At 42.1% G+C, this 15,034-nt stretch overlaps 1 protein-coding gene across 5 annotated transcripts in view; it reads right to left on the bottom strand.

The window, feature by feature from the left end:
• The window catches only part of LOC119656890, a 53,291-nt gene that overhangs the window by 13,821 nt on the left and 24,436 nt on the right, over window positions 1-15,034 (bottom strand). Inside the window, exons 3-4 of one of the 5 annotated variants that reach the window (XM_038063566.1) lie at window positions 10,479-10,658; window positions 9,820-10,386 (exon numbers count right to left, since the gene is read on the bottom strand). The exons of the other annotated variants lie outside the window; for them this stretch is intronic. Of the exons in view, the coding sequence (XP_037919494.1) occupies window positions 10,195-10,386; window positions 10,479-10,658 (372 nt within the window). The 3' untranslated portion in view covers window positions 9,820-10,194. Of the gene's footprint in view, window positions 1-9,819; window positions 10,387-10,478; window positions 10,659-15,034 lie in introns of those variants that run through there. 5 annotated transcript variants of the gene reach the window in all.

The following is a 15,034-nucleotide window of genomic DNA, read 5'->3' as shown; positions in this document are numbered from 1 at the left end:
TGAACCGTAAGAGCCTTAAGATGCGGTACCCATAAAAAGCGAGTTCAGTATTGAAAAATGCAATCACCTCATGAGCTTCCAGCTAAGGCAAAAGCAAACGAGTGATTCAAAAAGCGGAATAAGGATAGCAATCGGTTCAAAGTAAAACAGAAGCGAAAACTCAGGAAGCAACAGCATAAAGAATAGATTCAGATTACTTCATATTAAAAAAAAGTATCCCAAATCAGTATACAGAAGCAAACTACTTGTTTTCAATATGATCTATACTAGTGGAGGCTATGTGAACAATGTTACCCATAAATGAACAGCATGCAATTGATAGTGGCTTCCACCAAAGTAGTCTGACAATTTACTGTTAAAGTAGAATATATGTTAGGTCTGAGAAATAGAAATTCAACTAAGCACTCAAATAAAATATTTCAACCTCTATGAAAAGAAAATATATTTCCTTTAAATAAAAAAAAGTTCCAAATTGAAGTTTAATTCGCCAACAAATAGATTCATCCAATCCATGTGCAATATTATTTTACAAAGTGGTAATACTTGAGTAGCCCACGATAAAGATCTTTACGGGGTGGCGAGAGACATCTCTATCCACTTGTCAGAAGCCATTTTTCACTTTTCAAAATTAAAAAAAAAACTTCCAAAGCATCAGGAAGACATCCAATCTCGCCAATTACCAAAATGTTACCCAGGTTCGGGACAAATACCCACAAATAGTAAAAAATGTCAAAAAAGATACAAACGAGATACGTCAAAGATTTTTGATCTACCGTAAAAAAAATCAGACCACCTTAAGAAAAATCGGCTGACAAACAAGCATGGGTTAAGGAAAATAACCAGCCATATCTGCAGCAGGTCCTTCACCAATACAACAGTGATAGGACTCCACTCCACTTCACCCTAAAAATACCTTTCGTTCCGCAAAGGAACAAATCTCCGTCTGCAGCTGGCATAGGCAAGATCTGATACTTACACATATAGTGGCCCAGCAAACAAATGGAGGTTGCGCTCCTGTACTCAGCAAAATTTGTTTTTATTCGAATACCCCCAATTGGATAGACGATGATCTAAATAGTCCCCATACTTAAGGAGAATAAAGATCCTAGGGATCTAGGAAATTTCCGACTCATTTTATTGATAATTGTTTTTGCTAAATTGCTGAACTCCCTGATCAAAGCCAGAATTTTTCACTGCATCTAGGACTTTCAATATATATATAGAAGATTTAAACTAACATTAAGCCTGGAGAAAACCATTAATACCCTGTTGTGCTGAACTTGTTAGCACTGATGAAGAGAACAAGTAGTTCCCGAAATATCGGTATTTGCAAGAATAAAGATTCACACCAACGAAAAAGGAACAACAAGTTTTTATTATTTCAAACATTAATACCCGCTTGCCCAACACGGCCTTACCACTATCTACAACAAATTTCAGATGATTTTCAACAATGTTAAGACAGATTGTATATCTCATCTCTGCACACACGTCTTGATTCACGTGGATGCTTCCCGGAAGCCCCTATAACCATCATATGAACCCACATAAACAGAGAGTATCACTTGTTTAGGATTGGTGTCGACCACAGCCTCAAGAATGTCTCCGTGTCCAGGCCAAAACCTTTTTTACCCGGCGTTGAGGTCTCGGGGAAGAGAGGTGCACGGTGCATGAGATTCAATCTGTGTCCCTAGAGCTGTCGGATCAAGATATCTGGTTTTGTCGCTGAAGCCCAAAATAAACTGACAGTGGGGTAATGTGGAGGTACTGCAATATGGAACTGTTTAGCGAAGATTCACCCAAGCTCCAGCTCGGTTACCTATCGGTAGCAAGATGACAGCCTCGGGCCGGCGCAGAAACCGGGTCGAGTTAGGCCACAAAGAAATCAAATGCCGCGAAAATAGTTTTTTCGGTGTCAGTGAGGATGGAGTCAAGAAAGGAGAGAAAATTCAAGGAGAAATACTGCAGCCTCACTGAAACGCGAATAATTGAAATAAATTACATTATTCTAAAAGGAAAAAGATGAATTCTTTTACTAAACTTCCACGTGTCCTAGACAATTTACAGAAATATCCAAAAAAGCTAATTACAATCCACACTTCTTTATCTATTATTAGATACGAATTCTCAGATAGAGGTTCGGCTGCATACCGCTAGGTTAACAAGTCATCATCATCATCAACGGCGCAACAGCCGATATCCGGTCTAGGCCTGCCTTAATAAGGAACTCCAGACATCCCGGTTTTGCGCCGAGGTCCATCAATTCAATATCCCTAAAAGCTGTCTGGCGTCCTGACCTACGCCATCGCTCCATCTTAGGCAGGGTCTGCCGAGTCTTCTTTCTCTACCATAGATATAGCCTTTATACACTTTTCGGGCTGGATCTTCCTCATCCATACGGATTGGGTGACCCGCCCACCGTAACCTATTGAGCCGGATTTTATCCACAACCAGAAGGTCATGGTATCGCTCATAGATTTCGTCGTTATGTAGGCTACGGAATCGTCCATCCTCATGTAGGGGGCCAAAAATTTTTCGGAGGATTCTTCTCTCGAACGCGGCCAAGAGTACGCAATTTTTCTTGCTAAGAACCCAAGTCTCCGAGGAATACATGAGGACTGGCAAGTTCATAGTCTTGTACAGTAAGAGCTTTGACCCTATGGTGAGACGTTTCGAGCGGAACAGTCTTTGTAAGCTGAAATAGGCTCTGTTGGCTGACAACAACCGTGCGCGGATTTCATCATCGTAGTTGTTATCAGTTGCGATTTTCGACCCTAGATAGGAGACATTATCCACGGTCTCAAAGTTGTATTCTCCTATCGTTATTCTTCTTCGTGTTTGACCAGTGCGGTTTGATGTTGTTGATTGGTTGGTTTTTGGTGCTGACGCTTCTACCATATATTTTGTCTTGCCTTCATTGATGTGCACCCCAAAATCTAGCCCCATTGCCGCATGCTCGATCTGGATGAAGGCAGTTTGTACGTCTCGGGTGGTTCTTCCCATGATGTCGATATCATCAGCATATGCCAGTAGTTGGGTGGACTTAAAGATTTGCATTTACCTCAGCATCACGGATCACTTTCTCGAGGGTCAGGTTAAAGAGGACGCATGATAGGGCATCCCCTTGTCGTAGACCGTTGTTGATGTCGAATGGTCTTGAGAGTGATCCTGTTGCTTTTATCTGGCCTCGCACATAGGTCAGTCGAATTCTATCATGGTCGTGTACAGTTTTACCCTGAAGTGTCTTCGATTACTGCTGCACTGTCGAATAATGTGAACTATCAGCACCATGATCCAGGAAGTAATAAACAACCAAAATATGATGTTGCGTATTCTTTTCAATAAAAAATAAATGCCATAAGAATTGCTCATCGGAATACAAACGGCCTTAGACGACACAAAGCTGAAGTTATCGTCCCCCTTCTGAAAAACTCATGACATTGATCTGTTTCTAATATCGGAAACTCACTTCACAGAAAACAAGTCGATTAACCGGAAGCTTGACGTTTCAGGTATAAAAAGTTTTGCGTTTCCCTATATGAGGGGCATAACGCAGTTCTCCATTGGCTGATAGCATTGACTCGAGAAATTTAAATCGCTCAGTACTGTCAGCTTTAGTAATCTGCCCAGAACTGAGCGAATTAAATATCTCGGATCAATGCTATCAGTCAATGGAGAACTGCGTAATGAAATTGTTTCACACATTAACGCAACCTGGATGAAGTGGCATTCCACAACTGGTGTTCTTTTTTATCGACGTATCAGCGAACGTCTGAAATCTAAAATTTACCGTAATGTCATCCGTCTGCAGCACTATAGTTCTGAGTGTTGGGCGAGTATAAAAGACAATGAACGACGTCTTGCGGTAATGGGGGCGAACATATTGCATTGGACTAGTGGCGTGACACGTTTTGATCACATCCGGAATGAGGATATCCGTGATCGATATTGGGTTGCACCGATCGTGGAAAAACTGCGAGTGAGGCGTTTTCGATGATATGATCATATGATATAATTCGCGCTAACAAAAATTCACATCGAAGCCAATGGTAAGCGTCCAAAAGGCCGACCGAAACAACGGTGGCTTGATACGCTGGATGAAGATTAAAAAGCCTCGCGATTACATCCAGATCAGGCATTTGATAAAATAAAATGGCAAAACCGATCACGACGAGCCGACGCCGCTTGTGAACGGGACAAAGGCTGAAGAAAAAGAAGAAGATATGAGGAGCGACGAGTGCATGATAGCCCCGTGTCACATAGCTAAAAATTCCATTGGCCTCTATTTTTTTGAAAGCGATTTAATGGAAAGTTCTGTATTGACAATAGTCATACGCTTCACACTCTGAATTTAATATTATTAGCAAATGTGAAGAACTTAACCTACAGCAGATACAAACAAGTCGGGAAACCGGAAGCTGCACGCTTCAGGTACGAAAGGTTTTGTGTATTTCTTAGTGCGTAGCACGTAATATATCCATATATTATGTGAGAGTATCCACTTTCGGGTGATATTGACATTCATAGTCTTCAATTTTCAAAGAAGCATCAAATTTAAGATATTATAACTTTGTTAGTAATAGTGCAATTTCCACCAAACCTGGTAAGATCATGCTCTATATTATAGCCTATATCACTGCAATTTCATGGTACTCGGATGAACTTAAGGGGGGTTTCTAATCAATTACAAAAGATTGTAGTAATATACTATTATTAACTTTATTTAAACAGATATCGGCATGGAAGGTATTTCGGAGCCCAGGCACCATAGAGTGGCAGTCTCCTGTTTTTTTTCAGATTTTTCGGTTTGGTAGTTTCTGAGAATGGCCCCCTTAAAGAAGTGATCACTTTCAACCCCCCGCGCTCCCCACCCTTCCAACGAATGTCTAAACTAAGATCGGCTTTGAGAAGTACTAATCGAGACCTTTGATACCCCACATGACTATATTTGATGAAAAAAAATTTTACACCCCCCTTTTGCATGTATGGGGACCCCCCCTTAAATTCGACGCAAAAAGATGTAATTCGCTGTATGCGTGAGCGTTCACAGTTCCCACCTTTCTACCAAATTTGGTGTCAATCGCTATAACCGTCTCCGAGAAAAATGCGTGTGACGGACAGACAGACAGACAGACAGTAAACCGATTTTAATAAGGTTTTGTGTTTACACTGCAATATCGAAACGGCACATATTTTGAGGCCTAGATTTCATATAAGCGCACTACCCAGATTTTTTTTGGATTTTTGGGTTGGGTAGTTTCCAGAAATGAGTTCCGTCTCACTTTAAGTTTGTTTTACACAAAACCTTAAAAATGATAACACCAGAGTAGCCCATCAGAAAGATCTTTACGATAAACTGGACACTCAAGGCGCGAGCAGATATTTGAATCTACTCATCAACAGCCAGTACCAGGCACCAGGCATCCTGGCTGTACGGACATTTCTGATTGTTAATGATAAGAATAGTACTTTGCCTACCGACTGACGAGCCGCGACCAATAGCGGCGGGAATACTTCGATTCCAACAGAAGAACTTGTTAACCCGCCACTTCTCCTGGAACTGCCCACATTTGGAGCAATCCAACCTGTTAATGCCACAAAAAATAAGAAGGCAGCCAAAAGAATGGAACCAGGGAAAGCAACATTACCTGATGACACCGGAACTGAGTTTTGGAAAGCGGTGAGCTGGAACCAAATAGTCCAGCTAGGTGAGTTCTTTAATTGCGTTATTAAGGAAGGCGGAACCAGATCTGATTGGAAAGAGAGCCTAACTTTAAGTAAGGAAAATTAAGCAATTCGGGAAATCGCAAGCTGGACGTTTCAGGTATGAAAGGCTTTGTTTATTTCTGTTATAAAAACATTTGAGTGGACATTTGTCCCATTAGTATATATATAGCACGCAATATATGCATATATTATGTCAGAACTTTCGCGTGATACTAACATTCAAAGTCTTGAATTCGCACAGAAGCGACAACTTTGACCTATTACAACTTTGTTAGTAATAGTACGATTTCTACCAAACATGGTAAGATCATGCTTTATGCTACAAAATTTATAGGATGAACTTAAGGGTGGTTTTGCTGTCAATAACTAAAAATTTTAGTAATATACTATTATCAACTGGATGAGGGTATTCCGACGCCTAGCCACCGTATACTTGAAACTTCCGGATTTTTTTTGCAGATTTTTCGGTTGAATAGTTTCTGAGCATGACTCCGTGAGAAAAATTATTACTTTCGACCCCCGCGCTCCTCATTTTTCCAACAAATGTCAAAAATAAGACTTGCTTTACACCCCCATTTTGCATGCATGCCCCCCCCCCCCTTAAATTCGACGTGGAATGATATAACTGAATGTTCCCAATTCCCACCTTTCCACCAAATTTGGTGTCAACCGCTATAACTGTTTCCGAGAAAAGTGCTTGTGGCCGACCGACAGAAAGACCTGTGAGAAGTTGCCAGATTTCCCATCAGGTGCGCCGCTTCGTGCGGATAAGAGAGTTCTTGATGGATACATATAGATATGCACTTGTACGCATTCGGAGGGGTGCGTGCATGGGCATGTTTATGCGGGTTGGTGGAAGAAAAACGCCCACCCGTGGATGAAAATGGCCATGGTGTTAAGGTCATCCAAAATAAAAGACCAATATGGACGAAGGGAAGGTGTATAGATTTACGGTGCAGAGGCCCGGAACCCCAGTACGGACGGCTTTTGGCAGTGAGCAAACAGGCTACCGGCCTCTGATATCCCTCAACTGCATTGCCACGATGGTGGACAGCTTGGTCCCCGTGGCATTTATTGCTACATGGAAGTGTTTAAATCCCTAAAACACCCACTACAAAAGCGCACGGAGAAGGATGTGCTCAAGGGAGAACGGCAGTCGTCAAAAGCCGCAGTGACACCAACTGCATCCGAGCGTAAACAGTTAGGGGAGGCTCCTCAGGATCGAAAACCAAATCCGTTTGGGAGAAGCTTAACGATTATGAGATCTCCCCCAATAATCAAGGCGGAAAACGGCCTGGGCGAAAAAATTCCCGTTAATGCCAGCAAATGTGCGGAAAGAAGAATGGAGGCTTTGAAATAGAAGTCCGGCCTGGAAGAGTCATCCTTCATTTTGCTTGGTGCGAAAATTGTTGAGTTGTCAGAAAGCATCAAGGATGAACCCAACGTACAATCAAGAATATGGTGAGAGCCATCAGGGTTCTATATAACAAATCGCGGTAAGATGCGAAAGATTCGAATGAGAGCCCTAAAATTACTGCTTCGACGGTGCAGCAGGTTCCCAAAAAACAAAACAGCATATCACCTGCTTTGAAGGAGGGGCCACCAAGGGAGCCGATGTTTCAATAGTACACGACGGTTGGACTAACATTAGGCCAAAAAAGCCAAAAAAGAAGAAGAAAAGAATGAGGATCCGCATTTCATGCACGGGTATATCCAGAAATACTAAGAAAAGTGACTGCTGAGCCTGATCTCAAAGACTTGGGGGAAAATGTAAACAGGATCCAGAATAACCAAAAGAGGGATCTTATGCTATAACTAAAAAGGTCCGAAGAGAGCAAATCCGAAAGCTTCCGGAGCCAAGTCAAAAATTTACTTAAAGAAAGTGCTGCCGTGCGCCGCTCAAAACCATAAGACCGCTATGCAGTGCAAGGACCTAAATAAGGCCACTTCTAAGGCCAAAATCTCCACTGTCTTAGCGGAGCAGTTCAAGCTGCACGACTTGCAGGAGGCATACATTGAAAGTCTTAGAAAGGAGTGTGGAGCTACACAGACGGCGGCCAGCAGAAGCAGCGCGAAAGCTGTTGGATATCGGGAAGGTCCATATTTGATGGGTCGAAAGAGTAGCCATCCAATACGGAGAGCAAATCTCGTTGAAGATATGCTTCAAGTGTCTCTTGTACGGACATCTAGCGAGAGTGCGCACAAGTACGGTTGATCGCCCTGACCGATGCAGACGAAGTGAAGAAAGAAGTAAGTCACATTCCTCGGAAATGTAACAACATCCCAAATGCATATTGTGTGATGAAAAGGAGGGCCTGCACAGGGGACATATTGCCGCAAGCGGTAAGTGTCCCGAATTCAAAAAAGCGTTAAATGAAGTGAGAAAATGAGATTGATCCAAATCAACCTCAATCACTATAAGGTCGCTCAACATCTGCTCTCGCAAACGACCCACGAATCAGAGGTCCAAGTGGCTATAATATGCGAAGTCCTAACAATAATGTAAGTGGGGCGGCCTTGTGGGTTTACGGGGACCAAACCATACAGGAATATATGAGGCAGTCCACAAGTGGGCTCGTAACGACAAAAATAGACGGCATATAGGTCTACAGCTGCTATGCTCCTCCAAGCCTTACGTTGGCTAAATTCGAGGACATGTTGGACAGATTGGTTTTAGTTGCTTGCTGGTAACTTCAATGGATGGGCCACTGAATGGGAAAGTTCACTGACGAATGCAAAAGGGCGTTATCTCCTGGAGGCTTCAGTTAGATATCATTTTGACTAACGACGATCAGGTTAATACTTACCAGAAAAGGAGGTCCAGTTCCTGGGACGTCAGTGAACCCTACATCCACAGTGATCAACAGGCAATTGTTTTTGACCTGAACAGCAAGTCAAGCGGTTGGAAATCTGCTCATCCAAGAATGAACAGAACGTCAGGTGGGTCTGCGAAAGCAATTGACGAGCAAACATTCATAGGTGTGTGCTTGGACTATGACATTATAACAAGTACACCCTCGAAAAGAAACTGTTGGAGGACTAGTGAATTGTCTGATCTCCGGTCGACGTGTCGTCGGGCCAAACGAATGGCTTAGAAAGCAATGGGTAGGAATAAACGGGAGGTGAAGCAATGAGCTTATAAGGAAGCTCGAAGAAACCTAAAGCTGGCTATATAGCGAAGCAAGAGGGACTGCTTCAAGCAATTCTGCACAGAGGGGATATAGACCCATGGGGCAGCACCTACAGCAAATTGTGATGGGGAGATATAGAGGTCAGGCAGCTGCGTAAATTAGATGCCCCAATCTTCTACTGATAATCGACCAGGGTTTGATGCCTCAAGAAACCACAAGCGCATCTTTAGAACAAACGAAAAAAGGTCGTTAACCCCACACATTGATTCCCAGCATCAAGGTATGGACCCAGAGACGCGTGGTGAGATAAACTATGGGCTCACGGGATACCTCTATAGGTTAAAACTGGACAACTCATCGAACTGCCCCAGCTGCAACGGTATTTTGGAGGACAGGCAGCATGTTTTCTTCCATTGTCCTACATTCGCAGAGGAAAGGAAGAGGAGAGGGGAGGAACATTAGCACCGGAAAATATAAATGGGAAAATGCTTGTGTACCATGAGAACTGGAATGCAGTGAACGACATGGTAGGGCGGATTCAGTGCAGGTTGAGAGAGGCAGAGGAGGCGGGAAAGGCGCAGTTTCGAATGTAATCGATGGGCGAAGGGGGAGGCTAGAGCTATGTCCACCTCATTATGAAATATTTTGTGGTGTTTCCACGGGGAAGGGGATAAGATTTAGTGAGTAAAAATCCCACACGCTGTCACATGTGTACCGGTGTCTTTGGAAGATTTCCACCTTCGAAAAAAACGAGAGGCAGACAGATAGGCAGCAAACCGATTTGAATAAGGTTTTGTTTTACACTGTTCGTTTCCTAGCTCAAAATGAGATACGAAAGGAAAACATTCGGAGAAGATTGAGAAGTATGTACCTAATGCATGCATTTTTGAAAAAAAAATCCGTGATTTTTTACGGATCTAAAACAACTAAAAATACTTTTTGTTATGTTGTGTTGTATATATTTATTTTGTATATATTTATTTCCGATGTGTATTGGCCTCATATGTTTTGACAGAATAAATTGTGTAATAAAAATGGTATAAAATTGTAATATTACGAGTAATAATATATTCGAGATTAGTCAGTTAATCTCCTTAAATTACGGCTTAATTAATTGAACAGGCACTTAGTATGGATAAACTTGAGTTTTACCGGTTATTTGAATATATGCCGGTGTCAGTTTTTTGGTTTTTATCAATATATGAATAAATGCTAATATCTTCGGTTAAAGTATAAAAACTGGAAATTCGACAGGATTTGGCATTGATTACATGTAGCACCTTCAATTGAAAAAAAATCGGGAGAATTCAAGACATCAAAGAAATTCTTCTTCCCTTCAGATTCCTTTATATGTTCGTCGTGCAAAAACAGCGCTAACGCAGTACAAAATAGCATTAACCAATCCCATAATAGATGCCGCCAAAAACGGATCATACAGCTCGGTACGCTTATAGTCGTTAATCCTTACAACCAGATTCAGTGATGATGCCAGTATTAAAATGCAACCAATTGTATGATAAATAAGTTCCTAGAATTCACAGAAAAACGTCCATCTTTATCACTTTTATCTGTTCTTTGTTAATCTCAATTTTTGAGATATCCATCCTATTGAAAACTTACATAAATTGTTTTCTCAATAATTCCGCCTGTACTCAACGATACTATGCAGGATGCTAGCAAACAGAATGTTGCTATCATAAATGTAACGGACATCAGCAGGAAGAAAAGTTCTGGAGAACCTGTGATAATGTAATGATCGAGGTACCATAGCATAACTCCAGTACACGCAGCTCCCAGGAGCTAAAAATGGCATCCATGATTCTGATTTTTCATAGAATTTTATTTCAATTATGGAAATGTTGGAAGTGTATTAAGTCTCTAGTGATACTATTATACGGGTATAGAACGCATTTCCGAAGGATATAGAAGGACAGTTCAAAAGAGAACAGGTTCGGAAGTATTTGGTTATGAAATAGAGTGATATATTTGTGACTTCAAATTCAGCCAAATGATAAAGTTTTTATGGATAATTGTATGAGAGAAGTGTGTGTATGTTATAAATTGATGTGTGCTGATAATCTCATTAATATTAAAACAATCCAATTCGCACTTGCAATCAAAGAAATAGTGCAATAGACTATATATATAATCTTCGATCATCTCTTAGTATGAACCTTTCGAACCTTTCGGGTAAGGACGGGGTAGGTAAGTGGCCCCAGACCTACATGGTTAACGTATTGGTGGATCGGGGTGTCAATGTCAGGGCCTCATCTTATCGCAGCAGAAAACGGGTGCATCCAAAAGATTGATCTTGGATGCATCAACTTATTTCCGCCTCACTTCCTAAGGGAGCAACCATGGATCTATTGCCGAGAATATTGCGCGTGTTTACTTCCACCAAGCTTCCCAAAGACGAATTTTGAAGCATTATTCACTCAGTGATTTCATTAAGATCCATTACCATTAATCCGAGAATGAATCTTTAAGGAAGCTCTGTCGTTGGTTCCCGCTGAAATGTGGGAAGCTATAAACAGCTGCGCAATGTTAAAACAGATGTTGCCACCTGCTCGCAGCAACTCGCAGTCATGTGCTCGCAACCACGTGGGCGCACACCATTTGTAAGAGATGGCACTGATGTTTCTTTCATAGAAATGGTAACACTATAATATCATATTATTTTGCTGACAAGTCAAGCTTCAAAATTTTATATTTGGCAGATAGTTGAAGTGGACAGAATATATTTTTTAATCATTCAAAAATAAAACAAGTCGGAATACCGGAAGCTCGTGCTTCGGATATAAAGGTTTTGTGTTCATCTTATCTAAGAAATTTCAACGCACATTTTTCTACCCGTATACAGCTACAAAACTACGAGACATACGTACATATTACAGCCGTAGATGTTACGCTCACCCTAAACAAACAAACTGCCTATTTTCGAATACTGTACACATATAGGCACGTATATAAATTGATCGTACCCATATTTCCGATTTACTTCTTATATCTATCTGAATTAAGCTCTACCCGCAAAGTTCATTAGCACGCATATACTATATACCTACATACACACATGTCTCATTGGAATAATTGATATTCATATACAAATGATTAAAGAACTAAAACAAAATAATTCTTTTCCACCCAATTCATACGAACCTACTTCGTTGTGGTATTGACAGATTGATATGTGATGATGACGTCATGCAGGTTGTAGAGTGCACGAAATTCACAAAAAATTATAAAGTTTTACCCCCTATAACTTTGTTAATAATAGTTGGATTTTCTTCAAACTTGACCAAATTGTGCACTATGTTCTTTATTATACGTATGCCAAATTTTGTACTTCTGGGATGAACATAAGGGGGGTGCCGGGTAAATTTCTAAAATATGGAAATATACTATTATTAACTTTATTTATGCAGATATCGGAACCGGATATATTTTGAGGCCTAGATTTCGTAGAGATGCACTACTGAGATTTTTTTCAGATTTTTCGGTTGGATAGGTTCTGAGAACGAGACCTGTTACACTATTTGGGGGTCATATTTTGAGCCCTCACTCCCCTATGTTTCACCAAATATCAAATATTGAACCAGTTTCGAAAAGTACTAATTGAGACCTTTCATTTGATACCCCACATGGCCACATTTTATGAAAAAAAATTTTTCACCCTCCTTTCACATGTATGGGGAGCCCCCCTTAAACTTAATACAAAATGGCGTCAGTTGCTGCATGTAAAGGGAACGGCAGATCACATACTCCTACCAATTTTCGTGACAATCGGTTTAGCCGTTTCCGAATAAATCGGCTGTGACAGACAGACAGACAGACAGACAGACAGACGGACAGACAGACAGACATGGGATCGATGATTAATAATCTAATGGAGTACGTTAACCAACGCAATAATGTACACCACGCGATAAAGGATCAGGTGCGTTCTATTAGGGCAACATTTTTCAAGGCCAAAGAGGACGTGAAAGCACGGGCAGAAGCAACAGTGCCGATAAGCCAACAAAAAAGCGATGGTTGCCGTAGCAACCCAAACCACGCAGAAGACATCTCTTCCCAAAAAGCTCTTTGGCAAAGAACTCTTCCAAAGTGAAAAGGATATCTCGGAAATTCGGAACAAACGATTAAGAGACCCAAATGAAGAAATGCTATCTCCCCAAAGAACAGCAAAAAGGAAAAAGGAGAAACAGATGCCGGTGCAACCTGGGAATGACGGAAGACTATCTGGGCATACGGAAAAGGCCACTAACAGCGCCGAAGACACGTGGACTAAGGTAGGACCTAAGAAGAAGCTACAAAAAAGAGCCAGGCCGGACGCGCTGATAATAACAAAAACCAGCGAGTTGACGTACGCGGAAATGCTACGCAAGGTTAAAGCAGATGCCTCCTTGACGGATCTGAGTGCAAATGTCACGCGGATAAGACGAACACAGAAAGGCGACCTGTTGTTCGAACTTAAAACCGGTGATGACGGAGGCGAAAACCTACGGAAGAAAATTGAAGCATCACTAGGTGAGGCTGCGGCGGTCAAAATGAGTAAGGATTCGGTGGTGATCGAACGCAAGGATTTGGATGAAGTCACCACAAAATCTGAGATCTGCGAGGCCTTGCAAACCCAATTAGGATTACAATCAGTGAGTGAGTTTAATGTGCTACGACTTAGAAAAGCGTACGGTGACACGCAGATAGCATCGATAAGTCTTCCTATTGAAGCAGCGAAAAAGGCGATTGCAGTGGGCAAAGTACGTATTGGATGGGTGGTCTGTCGGCTACGGGAACAGAGTCCAGTACATAAATGCTATAAGTGCTGGCAGGTTGGTCATATAGCGAAAGCTTGCACTAGCTCCCAAGACAGATCAAATCTGTGCCGCAAATGTGGAGAACAAGGCCATTTGGCAAAGGACTGCAACGGAATGCCCAAGTGCGTATTCTGTGTGGAAGCAAAAAGTAATGACAGCGCCCACATTGCAGGAAGCAGTAAATGCCCAGTGTTCAGAAAGGCGTTCATAAATAAAGCCAAATGAAGTTTATGCAACTCAATCTGAATCACTGTCGAGCGGCCCAAGACCTACTTTCCCAAAGCGTATTCGAGAACAACGTCGACGTTGCGATTGTATCTGAACAATACGAAAATCTGCATAGCGGAGTATGGATAGCAGACAAAACCAGTAAGGCGGCAATATGGAGCTGCGGAAGCCAAGCTATAGTAGATGCGAAAAGACATCCAGAAGACGGGTTCACCCGTGCCGTTGGAGGGATATATATCTACAGCTGTTACGCAGCACCGAGCCTCACAATAGAGGAATTCACGTCATTGCTGGAGAAACTATCCTTCAATGCAAGTCGCTACAACCCCAAAGTAATAGCCGGCGACTTCAACGCATGGGCAGAAGAATGGGGTAGCAGAGAAACCAACGCAAGAGGACGAATATTGCTGGAGACATTCTCGCGCTTGAACGTGGTACTTGCCAACTCTGGGGGAGCCAACACATTCCGGAGGGGAGAATTGCAATCGGTGGTAGACCTCACCTTCGTCAGTGATACCTTAATCAGAGACTTGGAGTGGCGTGTCAGCGAGGAGTACACACACAGCGATCATCAGGCTATCATTTTTCAAACCTCGCAAAGGAATAATTTGAAGCCATTAACACGAATAACGATGAGCTGGGTAGCTAAGAAATTCGACGCAGAAATGTTCAAGGAGGTACTTCTGGAAGATACATTGCTATCGGGAAGCGCGCAAAACAAAGTTTCACAGGTCGTGGAAAAATTGCAGCGGGCATGCGATGCCGCTATGCCTCGACGTAGCACTTTCCGAAGACGAAATCCTAATTTTTGGTGGAATTCCGAAATTGAGGAATGCCGGAAAAAGTGTCTCAAAGCTAGGAGACGCTCCCAGCGCAGAAGAAACCGACCTGAGTTCGAGGAGCTACACGTGCAATATAAAAATGCGAGGAAAAAATTGCAAGTAGCTATCGCAAGGAGCAAATCCGAACATTTCAAGCAGATGTGTACTGAAGCTGATTCCGACCCATGGGGTGGCGCATATAGGTCGGTGATGTCATCACTAAAAGGCGAGCGCTCCCCACCGATTACTTGCCCAGAGTTGTTGCAGAATATAGTGAACACTCTATTCCCAGTGGATCTGAATGGTACAAGTC

The sequence above is a fragment of the Hermetia illucens genome, chromosome 5, assembly GCF_905115235.1.
Source record: "Hermetia illucens chromosome 5, iHerIll2.2.curated.20191125, whole genome shotgun sequence".
NCBI classification, from domain to species: Eukaryota; Metazoa; Arthropoda; class Insecta; order Diptera; family Stratiomyidae; genus Hermetia; species Hermetia illucens.
This window is presented reverse-complemented; position numbering and strand designations above follow the sequence as displayed.